The following is an 18559-nucleotide window of genomic DNA, read 5'->3' on the forward strand; positions in this document are numbered from 1 at the left end:
TGTTGAGAGGTGGTGTGTCAGTCATTTAGTGGGGCTTGCTTTGAGAAATTTCTAAGTAATAAGAGAAAACCGTAATTCCCTTCTCAGAGAAATCTTTCCTGATGTTTTTTTCCCATAATTTGTTTGCCTACTCCTTCCCTACTCCCCATCTGCTTATTTTGTCATTTCTTAGTATTTGACCCAGATGGTTAAGCAATGCTAGCTTTTCTTTTCTTTCTTTCTTTTTTTTTTTTAAAGATTTTATTTATTTATTTGACAGACAGAGATCACAAGTAGGCAGAGAAGTAGGCAGAGAGAGAGGAGGAAGCAGGCTCCCCTCTGAGCAGAGAGCCCGATGCGGGGCTCTATCCCAGAACCCTGGGATCACGACCTGAACCTAAGGCAGAGGCTTTAACACACTGAGCCACCCAGGTGCCCCTCAATGCTAGCTTTTCTTACCTCATCTTACAGTTGATTATGTCCAGTATCAGCTACTAGAATAAACTCCTTGCAATCAGTTGCTTTGCCATCTCTCTCCCACTAGAGTGAGCTCCTTGAAGGAACGGGTGACTCTTCCTTGTGTTTGTATCCCCTTGACTTCTCACACCAGGGTCTTGGCTGCTTTAATTTGAAATCAACTGCTTGTTAGAAGTTATGGGAATGGACCCATCCTGCACAAAGAATTGATGGATATGCTGTAACTCCTCTAATAACATTGTGAGGTATTGTCTGCCTTGGAATTGGGGACACTTAAGATGCCGCTTGTTGGATGTGATAAGATATTTCTGTTCCCTTCAGAAATGTCTGAAAAGTTGAGAAAATTCTCAGTGTCTGCAAGTGTGTAGTAGTTTTGGCAGCAAACTACATCTTTTACCCGGAGTCACATTTTACATTTTTATTCTTTTCCTGGAAACACATCTGTGAACTAATGGAAAGAGTGACAAAATGGGATTAACATTTTAAAACAGTTTCTAAAATCATTTTCTTTGCTTGTTTCCAAGCAAAAGTATGAATTAAAAAACAACCACATCCATTTTTAGGATATCCTGGCATCGGGCTATGCCATTATTAGCAAAGAGTTAAAAAAATATATTAGATACTACATTTTATACATGTGTACTCACTGATGACAATATTTTCCTTCTGAATTCATGGAAGAGGAAGTCAGATTTAAGTTGTTGATTAAGATCCTTCTAATACAATAAAGAATTTTGGGATTTACCCAGAATGTGGGCCACTGGACTCTTTCTATAAACTCTATTTTGCTTTTTTAAAGGAATATTGGTTGACCTAGATCTGAAGTTAAATACAAAGACTGCAGGATGGGATTCTGGCTTTTACTGTATCTACTCTAGCAATTCAAAGAATAATTTCTCCTCTGAAGAATTGCTCCAGTGGAACTATGTACAGAACAGTGATTCTTCCCTAAGTTCCAGAAGCAGACAGATCTTAGAGAGAGATCCTCCCATTGCCCTGCCTGCCCACTCCTACCCTTCCCCACTCCTCCTCCTGACTGCACTAGGAAACCCAGAGAAATTAAGGAATTTGACCCAAGAGACAGAACAGCGAGGGACCAGAACTCCCTTCCTTTTTGCATTTCCATCCTTCTTCCCCATTCATTAACAGCCTCCAGCTTACTGAGGCGCTGAGCGAGAGTCCCAGTTAGCACCACTGTGTGAAATAACCAGTTACACTTCTCTTACACTTTGCCCTTGGCTTCCATTTATGGCTGTTATTCACCTACCGCTCCTAGTTCTCTCCATGTGGCTCTCCTTCATCTTTGATTTTTCCCTGCTACTTCCACCCCTTTCTGCTCCCTCTGTTTCTGATCACTTCTCTCCTGTTGCTTTGTTACCTTCCTTTCCCTGCTCCTCCTTTCCTCATTGGCTCCTTATGTAGGAAAGCTGTATTGCCATAATTTGAGTTTTATGGTTACATGTCACAGAAATTGGCTCTGACTTGCTCACGCTTAAAACTTGGATTTTTGTGATTTACCTGTTAGCTTAGTCGAAAGAGGGAAGTAGAGGGCTCCTGTAGCCTCCATTGAGTTTATATTCTGCCCTGGGACAGGAATTCTGTGGTAATAGCATAGCGACTGGCTGGCTGCTTCAGATTGGGAGTTGAGAGAAACCCTCCCTGAGGTGATGACTGTTAATCTGATGAAGAGGAAGAACATTTTAGGCAGAGGGAATAGCATGTAGAAAGCCTTTCGAGGTGGGAATGAACTTGGTATGACTGAGGATGCAAGAGAAAGCTGAGGTGGCTGGAACACAGAGGGGAAAAGGGGCTGAGGTCTCCGGCAGGGCTGTTGTATAAGGGGAAGAGTTTGGATTTTATTCTCCACGAGGGAAGCTGTTGGAGAGTTGAAATGATCTGTTTTGCACTGAAAAAGGCTTTTTTTTAAAAAAAAATATTTTATTTATTTATTTGACACAGAGAGAGAGTGCATAAACAGGGGAGCAACAGACAGAGGGAGAGGGAGAAGCAGGCTCCCTGCTGAGGAAGAAGCCTGATTTGGGACTCGATCCCAAGACCCTGAGATCATAACCTGAGCTGAAGGCAGATGTTTAACCGACTGAGCCACCCAGGCGCTCCTGAAACGGACTTCTAAAACTCCTCTTTCAGTACTCTGCTTAAAGCTCTCCATAGTACAGTTGGCTCTGGGTTTCAGATTTCTCTTATGCTACCATGACATAATGGTCTGATTATTTACATGTCTGCCTTCCCTACTGTCTTCATTTCTGTGTCCCTAAAATATAACTCAGACCCTACTAGAAGACCCATGAATGAAGAAGTAGATTTGTCACATGGGTTGTCAAGGGCATAGGCAAAGCCTTTTGTTGTACCCTTGGAATTTCACAGAGAATATTGGCCTCCTTATCAACTATCACTTAAAGCTAATGAAATAATATGTATTTGTAGTTCTGTGATAGAATTCAGGTATTTAGCCTCACTTCTGTAAGGCTTATTATAACAACAGTTCTAAACCATGATTTTGTGTCAGAAATAGCTGCAGGCCAGACTTCTCATATCTGGTGAATCGGAATCTCTGGGGAGAGAAATCAGGATATCTTAAAACAGCTTTGAAGGTTTTTTCTGAGGCATATTCGAAGTTGGGGATCCCTGGCTTCTATTAGAAGATACAAAGTTAAAAAAAAGAAGAAGAAGATAGGAAGTAATGTAAAAGGGCTACTCCTGAGGTTAGGAATATATCTGACTTGTTCTTGGTGCCTGGTACCAGTAATTCTTTCCTGAATGAAGAAATGAACCACCTGTGTATAAAACTGTGGCAAATTCTCTGCTCATCTACTTTTTTTCCTCTCTCCTTCCTTATTTTCCTTACTACGAGTAAATCTGTCCTCCAGTCTTGCTGCTGGTCAACAGACAGGTTATGAAATCACCGAGCAGAGTGAAGGAGGGGGCTTTCTGAAAGCAGTGAGGTTTAGCTACAGCAGTGAACTGGAAGGGGAGGGAAATTTCCAGTAGCTGCAGGGAAGGTGGATAGACATCCTATATGTTACATATATTGACTATGCATGCAATAGAGCTGTTGGTTGGATTTAAGTTACTTTTATTTAAGGTGGAATCGCCTTCAGTTGTTTCAGTTGTACTGTGTGTGAAATTAATAAACTTTCAGGGAACATGGTTACTTCTTTAAAAGATCTATACACATTTCAGAATGATTAATTCCATTGTGTTCTTGAAGGACAGTTCTGTCATGTGGCATATATTTGAACAGTTTGGACTAATACACAGAAAAATGGCCCTGGAATCCTTTCTGTAAACACCTGACTGATGGGCAAAGCTCTTGTTTCTCCTGCTTTCTCTAAGCAACAAATCTTTGTAAATACTGGAAGAGAACAACCAGTTCCTTGTTTGTGTTCATTGTTGGTTTTCTATTCTTGAGTCAATTCAAAGAACAGTAGCTTACAAGTTACTAGGAGATTCTAGATCTGAGATTTAGTTCACATGCTATGTGGATTCTGTCTTAGAAGTTTGGATAACATCTCTTCGACAAAACTTCTTCAATGTGGAAAAGGATATGATGCCTATATTCAAAAAGGCTTCTTTTTTTGTCCCTCAGGTGCTTGCTCTAGTTACTAAAATGAATACTTTTAGTTGTCTGGTCTACCTCCTACCTCTGCCTAAGCTGCTATAATTTGCTGAAAGTTCAGAGGAAGCAAGCCATACTTTGGTCATATTGCTTTCCCTCCCTGGTTGGGGTTCCATTCCTGGTGAGTTTGGCAGTCTTTTCCCTGTGTTTGTCCTGAAATTTTCTGACCTTTCTCATCCACTTTCTTTCCCAATTATCTCCCTTTGGTTACAGCAAGACAATCTTTCTCCTCTTGTATTTGCCACGACTCCTGTTGCCTCAGATTTGGAATCAGTCCTAATCATAATGCCAAATACTGAGGAAAACTCTGCATTTTGAAGTGAAATTAGATACATTAAAATACCAGTCAAGCATTTGAAATAATTCAAAGTTCACTTTCAAGTCATTCAAAACATGTGCGTTGGTTTCCTTGTGTTTTATTTTTCTAATCCAGGCTTTCCTCAAGTATTAGCATTGAGGGAAGAAAATTTAAAACGCAAACATGCCTCTTTAATTTAATTATTTTGTTTTAGTTTTTAGTGTTTGAAATCATGTTTTCCACCACAGTTTATTTTAGATGATTTATTTATTTTTAATGATTATCATGGACTCCATGATCATTTTTGGACTAGCCTAAGAGATTTTATCTTTGGGAAACTATTTCCAGAGATCTAAATATTAACCTTTACAAATACACTTTTGGAATATAATTTAGCTACAAGTTGAAGACATTCTATAATTGGTTATAGGTGTTAAGAGAATTTAAACATTGATGCTTGGTCTGTTGTAGATCTGTTATCTACATCTTCATCATAAAGGAAGTTATGGTCTTTTCCTTCTAAGCCTGATCAAATTCAGTCCTTGCTTTAAGGAACACATCACTTTTTTTGCTTTTCTTTCTTAATTTGAGAGGTTTTATGAAATAAAATTCATACTATATCCAGAAATAATCTGTGAAACTCAGCATGAGGAATTTTTGACACGGAACCATTCCATTTGAGGGTGTTATTCAATTAATGCTCTGGAGTGAGTCTGTTTTTCTATTTCCTATAGAGACTGGCTTCTGACGGTGTCACAGGGTTATGTTTACCTGTGTGTTGTACCATAACAGCATTATACTCAGCTTGTGTGAGACTAGGGACTCAGGTTTTCTTGGGACCAAATATTTTTTTCTTTTCCCCTTTAAAAGGGGCTCTTTAGACTTCTGCATGCTAAGAACATTGGCTTAGCATTTCCTTGGTTTGCTTTAATAAGGGGCTGAGCTAGTTCAATGAGGTCCAAGCAGCTCCGCGACGTCTGTGTTGGAACATGGGCCGTCTCCAGACAGGAGAAGCCTGAAGTGTTACTGAGATTGGCTAGCAAGGGATGTGTGTTCATCCAGACTGTAGATGTCAGTTCTGGACGAATATCTTTGCAGGCTGCTAACATTCCACTTCCCGTCAAATTAGGAACACACACAGGGCTAATGTTGTCTACGATCTTCCTAAATTTCCCATAAAGGAGCTGCCACTGGTTTCACTCTCTTCACGCCCACAAGAGGCAGAGATAGTATTTCTGTTCTAAAAATGAGTTCTCAAATAAATAAAGTCCACTGTGTATCAAATCTCGAATTCAAATTAAAATGTAAAGAGATGAAGTTGAGACTATTTCAGAACTAACATCATGTCAGCCAAAGAGTACGGTCATCCCTAGACCTTGTTCTCTTAAGGATGCCAGATGAGTATTAAGTATTTTTAGGGCAGAAATAAGTGATGGGGATGGAGGCCTGGCATCAGATTCTGCCTGACTTCTAGACTTAGTGTGGCCTCCGTATTTGTTTAGCAAATGCATTGTCTTTGCGGGCCTCATAATCTGTGATTTATAATAGACTCAAAACTGGAAGAACAGGGAGAACGACTCACCTTGCTTTATAATGTGTTAAAGACAAGGTGCATTCATTCTTGTTTTAATTAGGCTATTCAGTACAACAGATTTTAAATAGACTGAATAAAATAAAGGCTGTTTTAAATATTCAGTTGCTTTTCTGGTTTGCAATTGGACTTAACTATCTAATTTGTAAGTGATTGTTTAACACTGAATATTTTTATTTCCATAAACAATGAGAACAAAAGTAGAATCAATGTGCATTTGTGGGATGTTTGGCTTTCTTTTCTTTCTTTCTTTTTTTTTTTTTTAAGTTTTAAAGCATAATGTTGATATTGTTTCCTTAGTCACTGATTATAATGAAAGGAAATGATTAAGAAGAGAAATGTTGCTAAAAAGAGTAAAATTAGACATTTTGTTTGTGCTTGCATATGACGGTTAAACTTAATGCTATCTTCAGGAAAAAGCGGTTTATAAATTAAGTGCCCTGACACTTAAGAAGTCTGAGAATCATGCGGGGCACCTGGGTGGCTCAGTGGGTTAAGCCTCTGCCTTGGGCTCAGTTCATGATCCCAGGGTCCTGGGATCAAGCCCCGCATCAGGCTCTCTGCTCAGCGGGAGCCTGCTTCCCCCACTCTCTCTGCCTGCCTCTTTGCCTACTTGTGATCTCTGACTGTCAAATAAATAAATAAAATAAAATTAAAAAAAAGAAGTCTGAGAATCAAAGTCTTGGGAGCCAAGGAAGAGACTTTAAAAGGTTTTTTTTTTTTTTAACCTTTTTCTTTTTTATGAATTTTATTTTTTTTTCAGTGTTCCAAAATTCATTGTTTAAAAGTTTTATGTTTCGGGCACCTGGGTGGCTCAGTGGGTTAAGCCGCTGCCTTCGGCTCAGTTCATGATCTCGGGGTCCTGGGATTGAGTCCCGCATCGGGTTCCCTGCTTGGCAGGGAGCCTGCTTCCTCCTCTCTCTCTCTCTGCCTGCCTCTCTGCCTACTTGTGATCTCTGTCAAATAAATGAATAAAATCTTAAAAAAAAAAAAGTTTTATGTTTCAACTCTTTGCAGAGTTTCTCACCTCATGGTGTGTTTTTGTAGATGTTCATTCGATGGACTTTGGTGGCTCATTCTTTGCTAGTTACTGGTAATTGCTTTCCTCTCCTAAAAACAAACCTTGCCTACTGTTCTTATTCTTTTGTTCATGAGAAGTTCACATAAGGAAAAAATGAGTACAGCATCAGTTCTCTTCTGGTTACATGTACTTTTTTGGGGAAAGATGTGGGCCACCTCAAGGATCTTCTGGTATTTTGACAATGGGTTTGATAAAACGAAGTCCATAGCATGTATCTTTTTTTTTTTTTTAAGATTTTATTTATTTATTGACAGACAGTGAGAGAGAGCATGAGAGGGGAGATCAGAGGGAGAAGCAGACTCTCCACCGAGCGGGGAGCCTGATGCAGGACATGATCCCAGGACTCTGGGATCATGACCTGAGCCAAAGGCAGTTGCTTAACCAACTGAGCCATCCAGATGCCCCACAGCATTTATCTTATGATTGTTGGTTCTAAGGCACCAGAAGATGCATATGGCCATTTGAAGAGGCAGGACCGAGAACAGGGTCAACATGGGTACTTTAAAATGAGAGGGCAGAGTTAAATGATGATCTGTATGTTACAGCCTTGGTATCTAGCCATCATGGGGGACATTTACAGCCTCATGTTTCGATGTTTGTACACATAGACAGGCCTTAGGACTCCGGGGTCAGAAGTAACAGTTGTGGATCCACACTCCCGTGCATACACAGGTCAAAAGGAGAACAGAAGTATTTTGGGACCTAAGTTTATCTCCTTTCTGTGGTCCCTTGCTAATCAAGAGCTGTGTGCGTAATACAAATCTGAGCACTTTACATATCATATCAGTCCATTAAATCTTCCCCACAGTCTCATGAGGCAGTTACAGTGCTTATCCCTACGTTACAGGTAAGGAAGTAGAAGCACAGAGAATTCATGTAATATGGCTCCGTGAAAGAGCCTGGATTTGAATCCAGGCAGCTTGGCTGTGGACTTGGGGTGCCTGACCACTGCACTTGATCACCTGTGCTCTATCTAGCTAGGTGATCCATGTCCTGTGACCATGTCACATTTGTTCTCACATAAAACACACCCTTTCTCTCCGCTGTTTGTGCATCCATCAGACATTTTTTGAGTATGGGCCACGTGCCAGGCAGTGTTGAGTCCTGCGCACAGAGAAGAGGCAAACATCCTGCTTGACTTATAGTCTAGCCAGGTAGATAGACTGAAATCACTCTGGAAGACTAACTTGGGTAAAAATTTGAGGGAGGAAGGCAGTGCACTTTGAGAATGGAGGGAGGGGCCTGATCTCATCAGGTTGCAGAAGAAGCCTGCCCTACCAGAGTGGCTTAGAGCTGTGGTCCCAAGGAAGGGAAGAGGTAGCCATCTAAACGCGACCATGTTGCAACGAAGGCTTGAGTCCAGTCAGGGTCCTTTGCCGACCGTTCCCCAGTCCTCTTTAGAGCCCTTGTTGTCAGCAGTTTTGAGTTCCTTAATGAGGCTGTGGACTGTCCCCATGTCCTGGTGTGTATGCAGGTTCCCCTGCAAAACTGTAAGCATTGAGTTAAGTACAGACACATTGATCCTTGGTGACTTGCGTGTTCTCTTCCACCTCCTGCTTCCTGCCGTTTACCAGGTGTTGGGAATGGTAGTGGGTAGATTCCAAACAGACACAGGAGAACTGGAACAGTGAATGTCTGGGTTAGGCAGTGTGCTTGGACCCTTGAAATACTTTGTATAAGCTAATGCACATCATCTGAGCTAGAGCTCTTACTTGTAGAATCAGTATCTGTCTTACCTTTTCTTTTAGTATATCACTGAAGAGTTGATTACATCTTGTTTGATGCTCTCAAATAACTGGGCTCTGAAAGTTAATTTCACTAGCTCCCTTGGGCATTTTCACTAAAATTGTAGGGACACATTTAGAAAGTCTCATTCACTTGATTATTATTTAAGCTAAATTAACTCTCCAGGGTGGCTGCATTGTAGAACCTTACACGTTTAAAGCTAAACATATATTCCCAGAGCATCTATCTGATAGGAGGCATCGTAAGGCTTATAAAGGTATAAAAACAATAAAAACATGTCTATTGCACTTAAGGAGCTTTATACTTGGGTTTAAAGGGAAATAATTACGACAGAGCTGTCAGGAGCCCATCAGGAAGTGGTTAGGAGGGCTGTGGGGAGCCAGACTGCCTGACTCCACCACACCCTAGCTGTGCGACCTTGAGCAACCCATTCTCAGCATTTCATGTATAAATGGAAATGGGTTAATAATGGAACCGACTTCAGGGTGATTGTGAGAGGATTATTAAGCCAAATTATGTCAAGTGCTTAGAATAGCACCTGGCACATAGTATGCACCCTGTAACTTTTTATTATCACCGTCGTTATCCTGGTCATTATCGTTCTTATAGTTGAATCTAAGGAATTGGGGAAGGGTTTCTGAGCTTAAGAAAAAATGCATGGCAGAGGTGGTATTCAAGTTAAGTTTGATGAAATAGGAAGAATTTTAATAGCGTAGATGGTGTGGAGTATCCCAGGAGAGACCTCAGATGAAGGTGTGAGGTATGCTTCTGGAATGGTGAGGCATCAGTTGGCACCTTGTCTTGGTGAAGGGTGGGCAGTCTGGCTGGGGTTTTTGGGCAGGATTGAGACTCTCAGAGTCCTGTTCCAGAGTTGCTGGAGGAAGCAGGAGGGGAGGCAGAAAGAAACTGTGTTAGACCTAGAGTGTGGTGAGAAAGGCTTGAAATAAGGTGATGGTATAGTCATGACAGAAAGGTCAAATGCAGATTCACCGGAAAACTAAATGCAGTTAAAGATTTAGGGCCCTTAACGTGTTTGAGCCTCTCTCTCTCAGGTCATTGGAGGGACCTTAAGTGTTGGTTTTATAAAATCTGAGAAGATACTAGTATATTTTTCTTTCTATCCCTAAATCTTCTGTTTCAGCCACTCAGGCTGTAGAGGCTTTAGACAAAGAATCAGTCTGGATATTGATTGGATGAGGATGGACACTGTGGAATAGAGAGGCCAGGGTCACAGGGGACTTTCGAGATTGAGTTTGGTGGACCGGTAGGAACTCCAGATGACAGACACGGGGATGGTGGGAGAAGCCAGTGAGGGAGCAGTGCTTTCAAACTAAGTGGGGGCTCTACACTGATTAGCTTCACCAGGGAAACATTCTCTTATTACTTCTGCCCATCCCTATCCTCAATTGCTGTCTTGCAAGTACGATAAGTTATATGGGGCTTGGGAGAGAGGCCTGGGCACGACTGTTAATTAGTGGAATAGAATCCAAAGCACATATTCTACAGAGGGACATCTTTGTAATGTCCCCATTTAGTACTCTGTGTATGCTAGAACTACCTGTCTGAAAATTTTAAGGAAAATTTCTCTTTTGGTTTAAGTTTTTCATATGTAGTAAATTTTAGGGCTTCTAGACTGTTTTTAACATCTGTTTTCTGGTAACGTCTCTATTTTGAAGAAATTTAATGGACTCAGAAATGGTCAGACTGCTAATCTTACAGCAATCATGTCAGTGTTCTGGTGGCCGTACCTGAAGGGGAAAGACTGTTCTCAGCATTTGTTTCCCCTTTTATAAACAAGCAGTGTAGTAAACCAGTCACAGGAAATCAAATGCCAAAATTAAAGAATACTCTCGCAGATGACCAAATCAAATCCTCAAGAGTATTTCCGCTTTACAGGTCACAGAATGTAAATATAATTAAAATAGGGGCACAGGTTTCATCTTTAGCTGTATATGGGATGCGTGTCTGTGTTGCCTTTTATAGTAAGTCTTTTTTTGAGAAATAATAGCACCTAAAAACACAGCTAAAGACAGTTAGAACTGAGGCAAATGTCCCCAGAGAAAGACCATCAGCCAATTTGTGACTAAAAGTCTGGTTTAGCCCTTCTATATTAAGCCATTTGTTGTTTGAAGAATCACTTTTTATGTATCAGAGGGATTAAATGATCTGAATGGAGAAATACCATTGTAAATTTCAAAATGCTTCTGAAATTTATGTATATTATTTCTGGACAGGCTTTAAAGATTTAATGACCATAGGATTTAATAAAAAGAAGTGATTTAGAAATATTTTTAGATTAATTTAAAGAGGATTTTATTTAACTTCCCAGGTTGGCCTCCTATTCTTCTATAAAATTAGCCAAACATGATATTTTGAAGCATTGTTTCTCAATGTGTGGTGTGCACAAACTTTTAAATATTGTAAATTATGTATTTTAATATTCATTTATGTCTAGAATCTACACGGCAGATGATACTGGTTTTCTGTTAACAGCAATGACATAAAACACTTCAAAATAAATTGATTTAAAAGAGTTGTCTGTTTAAGGAGAAATAATAATACATGGTCCTATGTATGGTGTCAGAAGTTGGAAAAGTTGATGTATGATTTGTTAAAGTGTAGAAAACATTGCCTTATTATAAATCATATAAATTATACCTTATAGTACCATAACTTAAGTGATATTGTTAAATAAAAACCTCACAGCCATTGGTTGGTTGGTTGGTTATTTATTTATTTTCTTATTTTTAAATACTGGCTTTTAAAGAATCTTTTAGTAAAATTGAGAGAATTATTTGGGTCCTTGGTATCTGGCATTAAAGTTAATTAAGCAAAAACTCAATCACTTTATTTTACTTATTTATATATATATTTAAAGACTTTATTTATTTGATGGAGAGAGAGACACAGCGAGAGAGGGAACATAAGCAGGGGGAGTGGGAGAGGCAGAGGGAGAAGCAGGCTCCTTGCTGAGCAGGGAGCCTGATGGAGGGCTCCATCCCAGGACCCTGGGATCATCATGACCTGAGCCGAATCCGAGCCACCTAGGCACTCCAACACAATCACCTTAACTAGTTAGCTTCTAGTAAGTTAAAAATAAGAACGTGTCTGTCCAGTGCTATTCTATTGAGAGGTTTCTAGGAATTCCTGGCAAGAGTGGTATATTTTGATAAAAGGCATGTCCTCACTCCTCCAGGGGTAACTTAGTGTGGTATATACATCAAGCACTATGCAGAAGGCTTTTGTTAGTTTCACCTATCAAAAGTTTGGGAAGATTCTTTCAGTTTGTGTTTATGCTAATATCTAGTGAGGAGAGTAGACAATGGATTTTTTTCCTCTGGGAGGCAGGAAAGGAAAATTAAAAGATTTAGAAGATGCTTTGAAATTAATTTTATTCAGAAAATATTTTTTAGAGATATTAGAATATCTGACAACCAATTTTTGATATTAAAGTTGGTTTTATTATATTTTTATTTTTTTAAAAGATTTTTTCATTTATTCATTTCAGAGAGAGAAAGAGAGCACACTTGTGCAAGCCAGAGAGCATGAGCAGGGGGAGGGGAGGAGGGAGAGGGAGAAGCAGGCTCTCTGCTGAGCAGGGGGCAGATACAGGCTCTATCCCAGGACCCTGTCCCAGGATCCTGAGATTATGACCTGAGCCTAAGGCTCAGGTTAACCAATTTAAGCTCAGGCTTAACCAACTGAGCCACCCAGATGCCCCTGGTTTCATTTTTAAAAAGAGTAGACATTTACTATTTAACTGATTTAGTTACTCTACATTTGAAAAACAAATTAATCTGTCTGTACAAAATGTAAGATGTGGAGATAGTAGAAAATGTCAAGTAGAAAGTATTCCTTTCTTCCTCTAGTCCCTTTCCTTGTCCTGTTCCTCAGACACAACTACCGTTACCAGTTTGAAGTCACCTAGTTTTAAGAAGTCAAGTGGTCATGATCCCAGAGTCTCAGGATTGAGTCCCGTATCTGGCTCCCAGCTCTGCGGGGAGTCTGCTTCTGTCTCTGACCTTCTCCCCTCCCATGTGTTCTCTTATTCTTTCTCACTCTCAAATAAATAAAATTAAAAAAAAAAAAGTCAAGTGTAATGGTGTTTTAGGAATTTGGAAGAATAGGAATTTTTTCCCCCCATTTGTGCTGCTCTTGTGTATGTTTATATTTTTTAGCAGATTACCGACTTTGGAGTTGGATCTTTGTTTGAATTCTAACTCTGTCAAAGAGCAGCAGTGTGATTTGGAAAGTTCCTTGCCTTTCTGGGCTTTAGATTCCTCAGCAGCAAGGCTTAATAAATGTTTTTATTATTCCCAGTTTTAGTCAGGCCTAGTTTGTCTCTCTGTCTCACTTTCTCTTTTAATAGGAGACATATCTCAGAAGATGTGGCATTAAGAATCTTTAACAAAAAAATATCCGTGACATGTTCTTTTTTAGAAGTAAATTTGGTACTTTAATGACCCTAGCATGCATACAGTAAGGCACTCATTTATTACGTTTCACTGATCATCAGGTTGTAAAAGGTCATTGTATTTACCTGCCCCTGGACCCTTCTGGGAATTTAGATGGCCTCTGCTGGGTTTCACTTTGCACTTATTAATAATTTAGCACTGGGATAAAAATAAAAACAGACTCTCATCTTACAGTGTGAGAACATGGGTCATGTGTGCTAAGTCATGCAGGTAAGATGAGTAGCTAAACCCTGTGGGGTATCCAGGTTAAAGAAGTATTTCATGTGGTCTTTTGCCTCTCTTGCAGAATGGCTGCCCTGAAATTAAAGGGAATTAATGTAATTGCTGCTGAGGAAGGAAATGTATTTTTGCTTTTCAAAGGTTGCTGTCTGAGCTTTAATTATGTCATGCAAACACAGAAGCGTTTTCCAGCAGCTTTCCCTTTTAGCAGAGGTAGTCAGCTTTCCAGTAGTGCTGCATCTTTAAGGCTTGAGAAATCACCGCATTATTACCGTCTCTATTTATAGGGTATAACCTCCCATTAAGGCACAGCAAAATCCTGTTTTCATATTGGTTACTGAAAGTGGGCTTTAAAGCCAGGGTTGATTTAAGTGGATTTTTCTAATTATTGGAGCTGCAACTAGAGCTGTGATTCTCTTGTAGAATGAGTGACTCACGCCTAGATCACTCTTTACAGTGGTTTCATTTTCTGGGCTATTCTTATTTCACATTCAGTTGGCTTTGGTTGGTGTGTCTCTATCAGACCGTCGGGCTTGCTTGTCAAGTAGTACAGAGCTTTCTTTCAAAGGCTTTATGTCTATTTTATATATTTATTTTAGTTTTCTTTCTTTAGAAGACAGAATTAAGATGTTTTCTAGTCCTGAAAATATTAATAGTAAAAATGCATGTAATATATTGCTAGTGGGCTAGCTTAAAACTCAAAGGAGATTTGCAAGTAAAGAGGAAGGCCCTGCTTTTTAAGAACTGAGACCCTGGCACTCTTGCTGAAATGCACAGGGTTTTGAAATAATGCCATTAATTCTAGGTAGAGAGGATCTTTGGAAATAAAATTTGATTCAAACTATAGAGGAAAAGGACCAATGTCCTCAGCTCAAAGTTAAGATATTAAATTATACTTAGAATATAATTGGAGTCTGCCTACAGTTTGTATTGCTCTGCACAATTTGGCCACCACTTGGTTCTCCTTCCCACGTCCCTGTTACACTCAGGATATCTCTGTCTGATCACCAGGCTCTTTCCCTCGGCAAGGATGGTGCCCTTGTTATTCCCACTGCCTGGCCAGTGCTTCCTCCTTTCCCTTGCTTTTCCGTGGCGTGTGCCCTGCAGATCTTAACCCTACAAGTCTCTGAGGGAGCGTTCTCTGTGCCTTCCCTCAAGCAACCCCTTCCTATTCTCTTTCCAGAACCCTGTTTATTTCCTTTTTAGCACCTATCTCAGAATGTGTTTGTTTTTGTTAACTATTGTCTTTGCCCCATAATGTAAATTCTATCAAGAGAGGTGCCAGTACCATACAGTGCCTAGCACATATTATATAGTCAATATGTTGATTAAGTTGTTTACTGGTTTGAAGAGCTCCTTTTTGTTTCTTTAAGATTAGTTTATCATGCTGGGCCAGAGGGATGTAAGTATCCTCGGTATCAACAGTCAAGTCAGTGTGTTTTCTAGTGTTCTTTTTAAAAAAAATTCTTTTTGAATATTTTTATTTATTTAGTTGAGAGAGAGAGAGAGAGAGAGAGAGAGAGAAGAAACCCAAGCAGACTCCACACTGAGCATGGAACCCAATGTGGGGCTTGATCCCACAACCCCAAGACCACGACCCCAGCTGAAACCAAGAGTCAGGGTCTTGACCGACTGAGCCACTCGGGTGCCCTGAGGGTCTCCTACCCACATTCATATGCGTTGTTGTGTTTTGATTTGATTTTACTGTACTTTATTTTATTGTACTGGGAGTGCACAGTATAATAATGAAAGTAGAATTGTTCTGTTCCCAAAAGGGAAAACTCTGCCATTGTATCCGTTCAGTGTGCCTTGTAAACACTCCTGGATGGCCTCTTTATGGGTCTACGCACCGTCTCGAAGCTCTTACCCGTTTCTAAGCCCAAGGTGGCAGCACAGCTTCAAGCTGAAAAGGAAATTTTGATGGCTTGGTTGCTGTCCTTTAAAGGTTAGCATTATCACCATGATGGACAGTTGTCAAAGTGGAAAAAGGGAAATGCAAATTTGGTGGGTAATTAAATTAGTTTTGTGTCATTCTTTGGTGGTGTTCTAAATGTTGCTATTTATCTGTCTTAGGTAATCTATTTAAAGAAGACACCAGAAGAAGCCTACAGAGCACTCCTATCTGGCTCAAACTCCCCCTACCTTCCGTTCAGGTATAACTCTTGGGAGACTTGGGCTAATAGTGCTTGGTTAGACAGCAGCCACTGTCGGTTGGAATACCATGTTTTTAACTGTCTTAAGACTGTGACCACGATGTTATACAGAATAAAATGAGTTGGTAGTTCTTATTATTTTATTTTTGCGGAGTTCTTTTCCCCCTCTCTAGTAGGAATAAAATAGCATTTTCCTTTTAGGAATTAATTTTCTCCTTGAATTCCTGCATCTTGACCTTTCAGCACGGAGTGGCTGATTTATGAGCTAATAACCATGTGAAGACTTGATTTGTTAGATTTCAGTACTCTACATCATTGATTCATCCATTTATTCTTTCGCTTCAGGGCATGAGTGAGCCCTGAATGTGGGGTCTGGGGATAGAGAATAAGACGCTCAAAGTAACTTCCCAGGGGCATATGTTCAATGGGGACCCAAAATGACCTTTTTAGTCCATGAATCTAGCTTATATCTTGAGGAAGGCTGTTTCTTATTACAGTGTTAGAAAATACTATCTAAGTATCAGCTGAAAAGGTCATTTAAAAATTTTAGGTAAACTTGAACTTTAAAAAATGAAAGGGAACATACAGCCAAACTCCCACAATGGTCGTTTCTGTTAGAATTGTGAATATTGATAGATACATGTGAAATGATGTATTGTATATATATTTTGTAGTATTGCTTATTTTTGTATCCAAATCTACAAGCATTTGTAATTCTTTTTTTTTTTTTTTTTAAAGATTTTGTTTCTTTGAGAGAGAGGGTGAGCAAGATAGCACAAGCAATGGGAGGGGCAGAAGGGGAGGGGGAGAGAGAGAGAGAGAGAGAGAGAGAAGCAGACTCCCTGTTGAGCAGGGAGCCTGACATGGCGCTTGATCCCAGGTCCCTGAGACCATGATCTGAGCCAGAGGCAGACACTTAACGAACGTATGTATTTCTCATTGCTGCTAATCTCATAATTGCCAACAATAATGAAAGAAAGGAAGAGTGAAGATTGAGAGACCTCTTTGTCAGTCTTCCTTACTCTCCTGTGAACTCACAGAGGGCAGGTCCTGGTGCCTGACACTTGAAAGTGATTTTAGCAAATATTTGAATGAATAAATCAAGGCTAAATCCCTTCAGATCCAAGGGATTCTCATTTCTGTTTCTCAGGCCATAGGAGGGAGTGTTAATTAGGCACAGGGTGGTGTCGAGGTTGGGAGGAGGAATGGGGGAGATACTGCCTAATGTGCTTAATTTGCTTGATCAATGTTTGATAGTCTCAGTGAAGTCAGAGAAAAGTAGTGAGTGGAAAATATCTTCCAGTTCTAGGATATGAACTAATTAGCTATTGAAGGACACATAAAAAGTGACAGATATGTATTAGGAGCATTTTAACATGGAGACAAAGCTTATTTTTTAACTTCCACTTCTAATGGCTTCTATAATTTGAAAGCCTTTTGTAAAATACAATTCTAATTTTTAGAAAAGGGTAATTATTTTGGTCAGTTTGGACTTCTGTAACAAAGTAGCATAGACCGGTGGCTTATAAACAACAGAAATGTATTTCTTAGTTCTGGAGAGGGGATCAGGATGGTCATGTTCTGGAGAAATCCCTCTTCACGGGGGCAGACTTGTGTCCTCACGTGGTGAATGGAAGGCAAGAAAGGTCTCTGGGTACCTTTTTTTTTTATTTGAGAGAGAGAAAGAAAGAGTGGGGTGAGGGGCAGAGGGAGAGGGAGAAGCAGGCCTCCACTGAGTCCCGAGTTGGGAGCCCAACTTAGGGCTCTATCCTAGGACCCGGGGATCATGACCTGAGCCAAAGGCAGACAGACACTCAGCTGACTGAGCCATCTAGGTGCCCCTCAGCTGAGCTTTTAAAGATAGATAAGGGTGTTGAGAATAGAGGGGTCAGATTAGGCACAGGTATGCACTATGGAAAACCCTGGCGTTGTGAGGTTTCTGAGTTGACCTCAGAAGTTCTCTGTGGGAGGAGCACAGTGTCTGTGGTGAGATAGGGGCCATGTCTGCCTGGGGATCACTGAGGCCCTTTTCCCTGGGACAGTGAGGGCCTATTCAATTTGTTTGCTAAATCGGAAATATGTTTGCAATTTTTTGGTTGTTAGTTTGAAAAATAACACACACCTGGAAATTATAATGCTGTAATATTTGGAAAATTGTAATGCCAGTCAGTAGGCCCACTGGACAATGTAACTATTTAAAAATTTTAAGTGGAAAATGTATATTAATTTTTATGCTGGTGATATTTTCCATTCAGAAGTCAAGGGAGATGTATTTCTGTTTCATGAGCTAGATGACCCTTGCTATCCTTAATTGTCAATTTAGGTGAAGATATTGGAAGAGGAGGAAAGAATAAATTCTTTTTTTTTTTTTTTTTAAAGATTTTATTTATTTATTTGACAGAGAGAGATCACAAGTAGGCAGAGAGGCAGGCAGAGACAGAGAGGAGGAAGCAGGCTCCCTGCTGAGCAGAGAGCCCGATGCGGGACTCGATCCCAGGACCCTGAGATCATGATCTGAGCCGAAGGCAGTGGCTTAACCCACTGAGCCACCCAGGCGCCCAGAATAAATTCTTCTTTTAAGCATAATTATATGTTTAGCTTATATGTGCTATGTAATTAATTGTTTCCTGAGAACTAGAATTTTTGACTAATTAAGATCAGAATGGAAGAAAAGATAGGAAGAAAATTATTATTACCTAACATAGAATTAAGCAATAATTATTATAATTGTAGCTTATTCTTCCAAATTATTTTTATTTAAATATTTGAAAATACATTTATATTAACATGGCTCAGAAATTTAAAAAATTTACAGTGAAAAGTCTCTCTCCCATCCTTGATCTTACTCTCTAATTTTTTCTGGATAACTTCTGGTATTTTTTTCTTCCATATCCTTCCAGAAT

At 39.9% G+C, this 18559-nt stretch overlaps 1 protein-coding gene across 4 annotated transcripts in view; it reads left to right on the plus strand.

The window, feature by feature from the left end:
* The window catches only part of CDC14A (cell division cycle 14A), a 172629-nt gene that overhangs the window by 49167 nt on the left and 104903 nt on the right, over positions 1-18559 (plus strand). For all 4 annotated transcript variants that reach the window (XM_044238766.1, XM_044238769.1, XM_044238767.1 and 1 more), the window contains exon 5: positions 15577-15656. In XM_044238766.1, coding sequence (XP_044094701.1) covers positions 15577-15656 — 80 coding nt within the window. The remainder of the gene's footprint in view (positions 1-15576; positions 15657-18559) is intronic.

The sequence above is a fragment of the Neovison vison genome, chromosome 2, assembly GCF_020171115.1.
Source record: "Neovison vison isolate M4711 chromosome 2, ASM_NN_V1, whole genome shotgun sequence".
NCBI lineage: Eukaryota > Metazoa > Chordata > Mammalia > Carnivora > Mustelidae > Neogale > Neogale vison.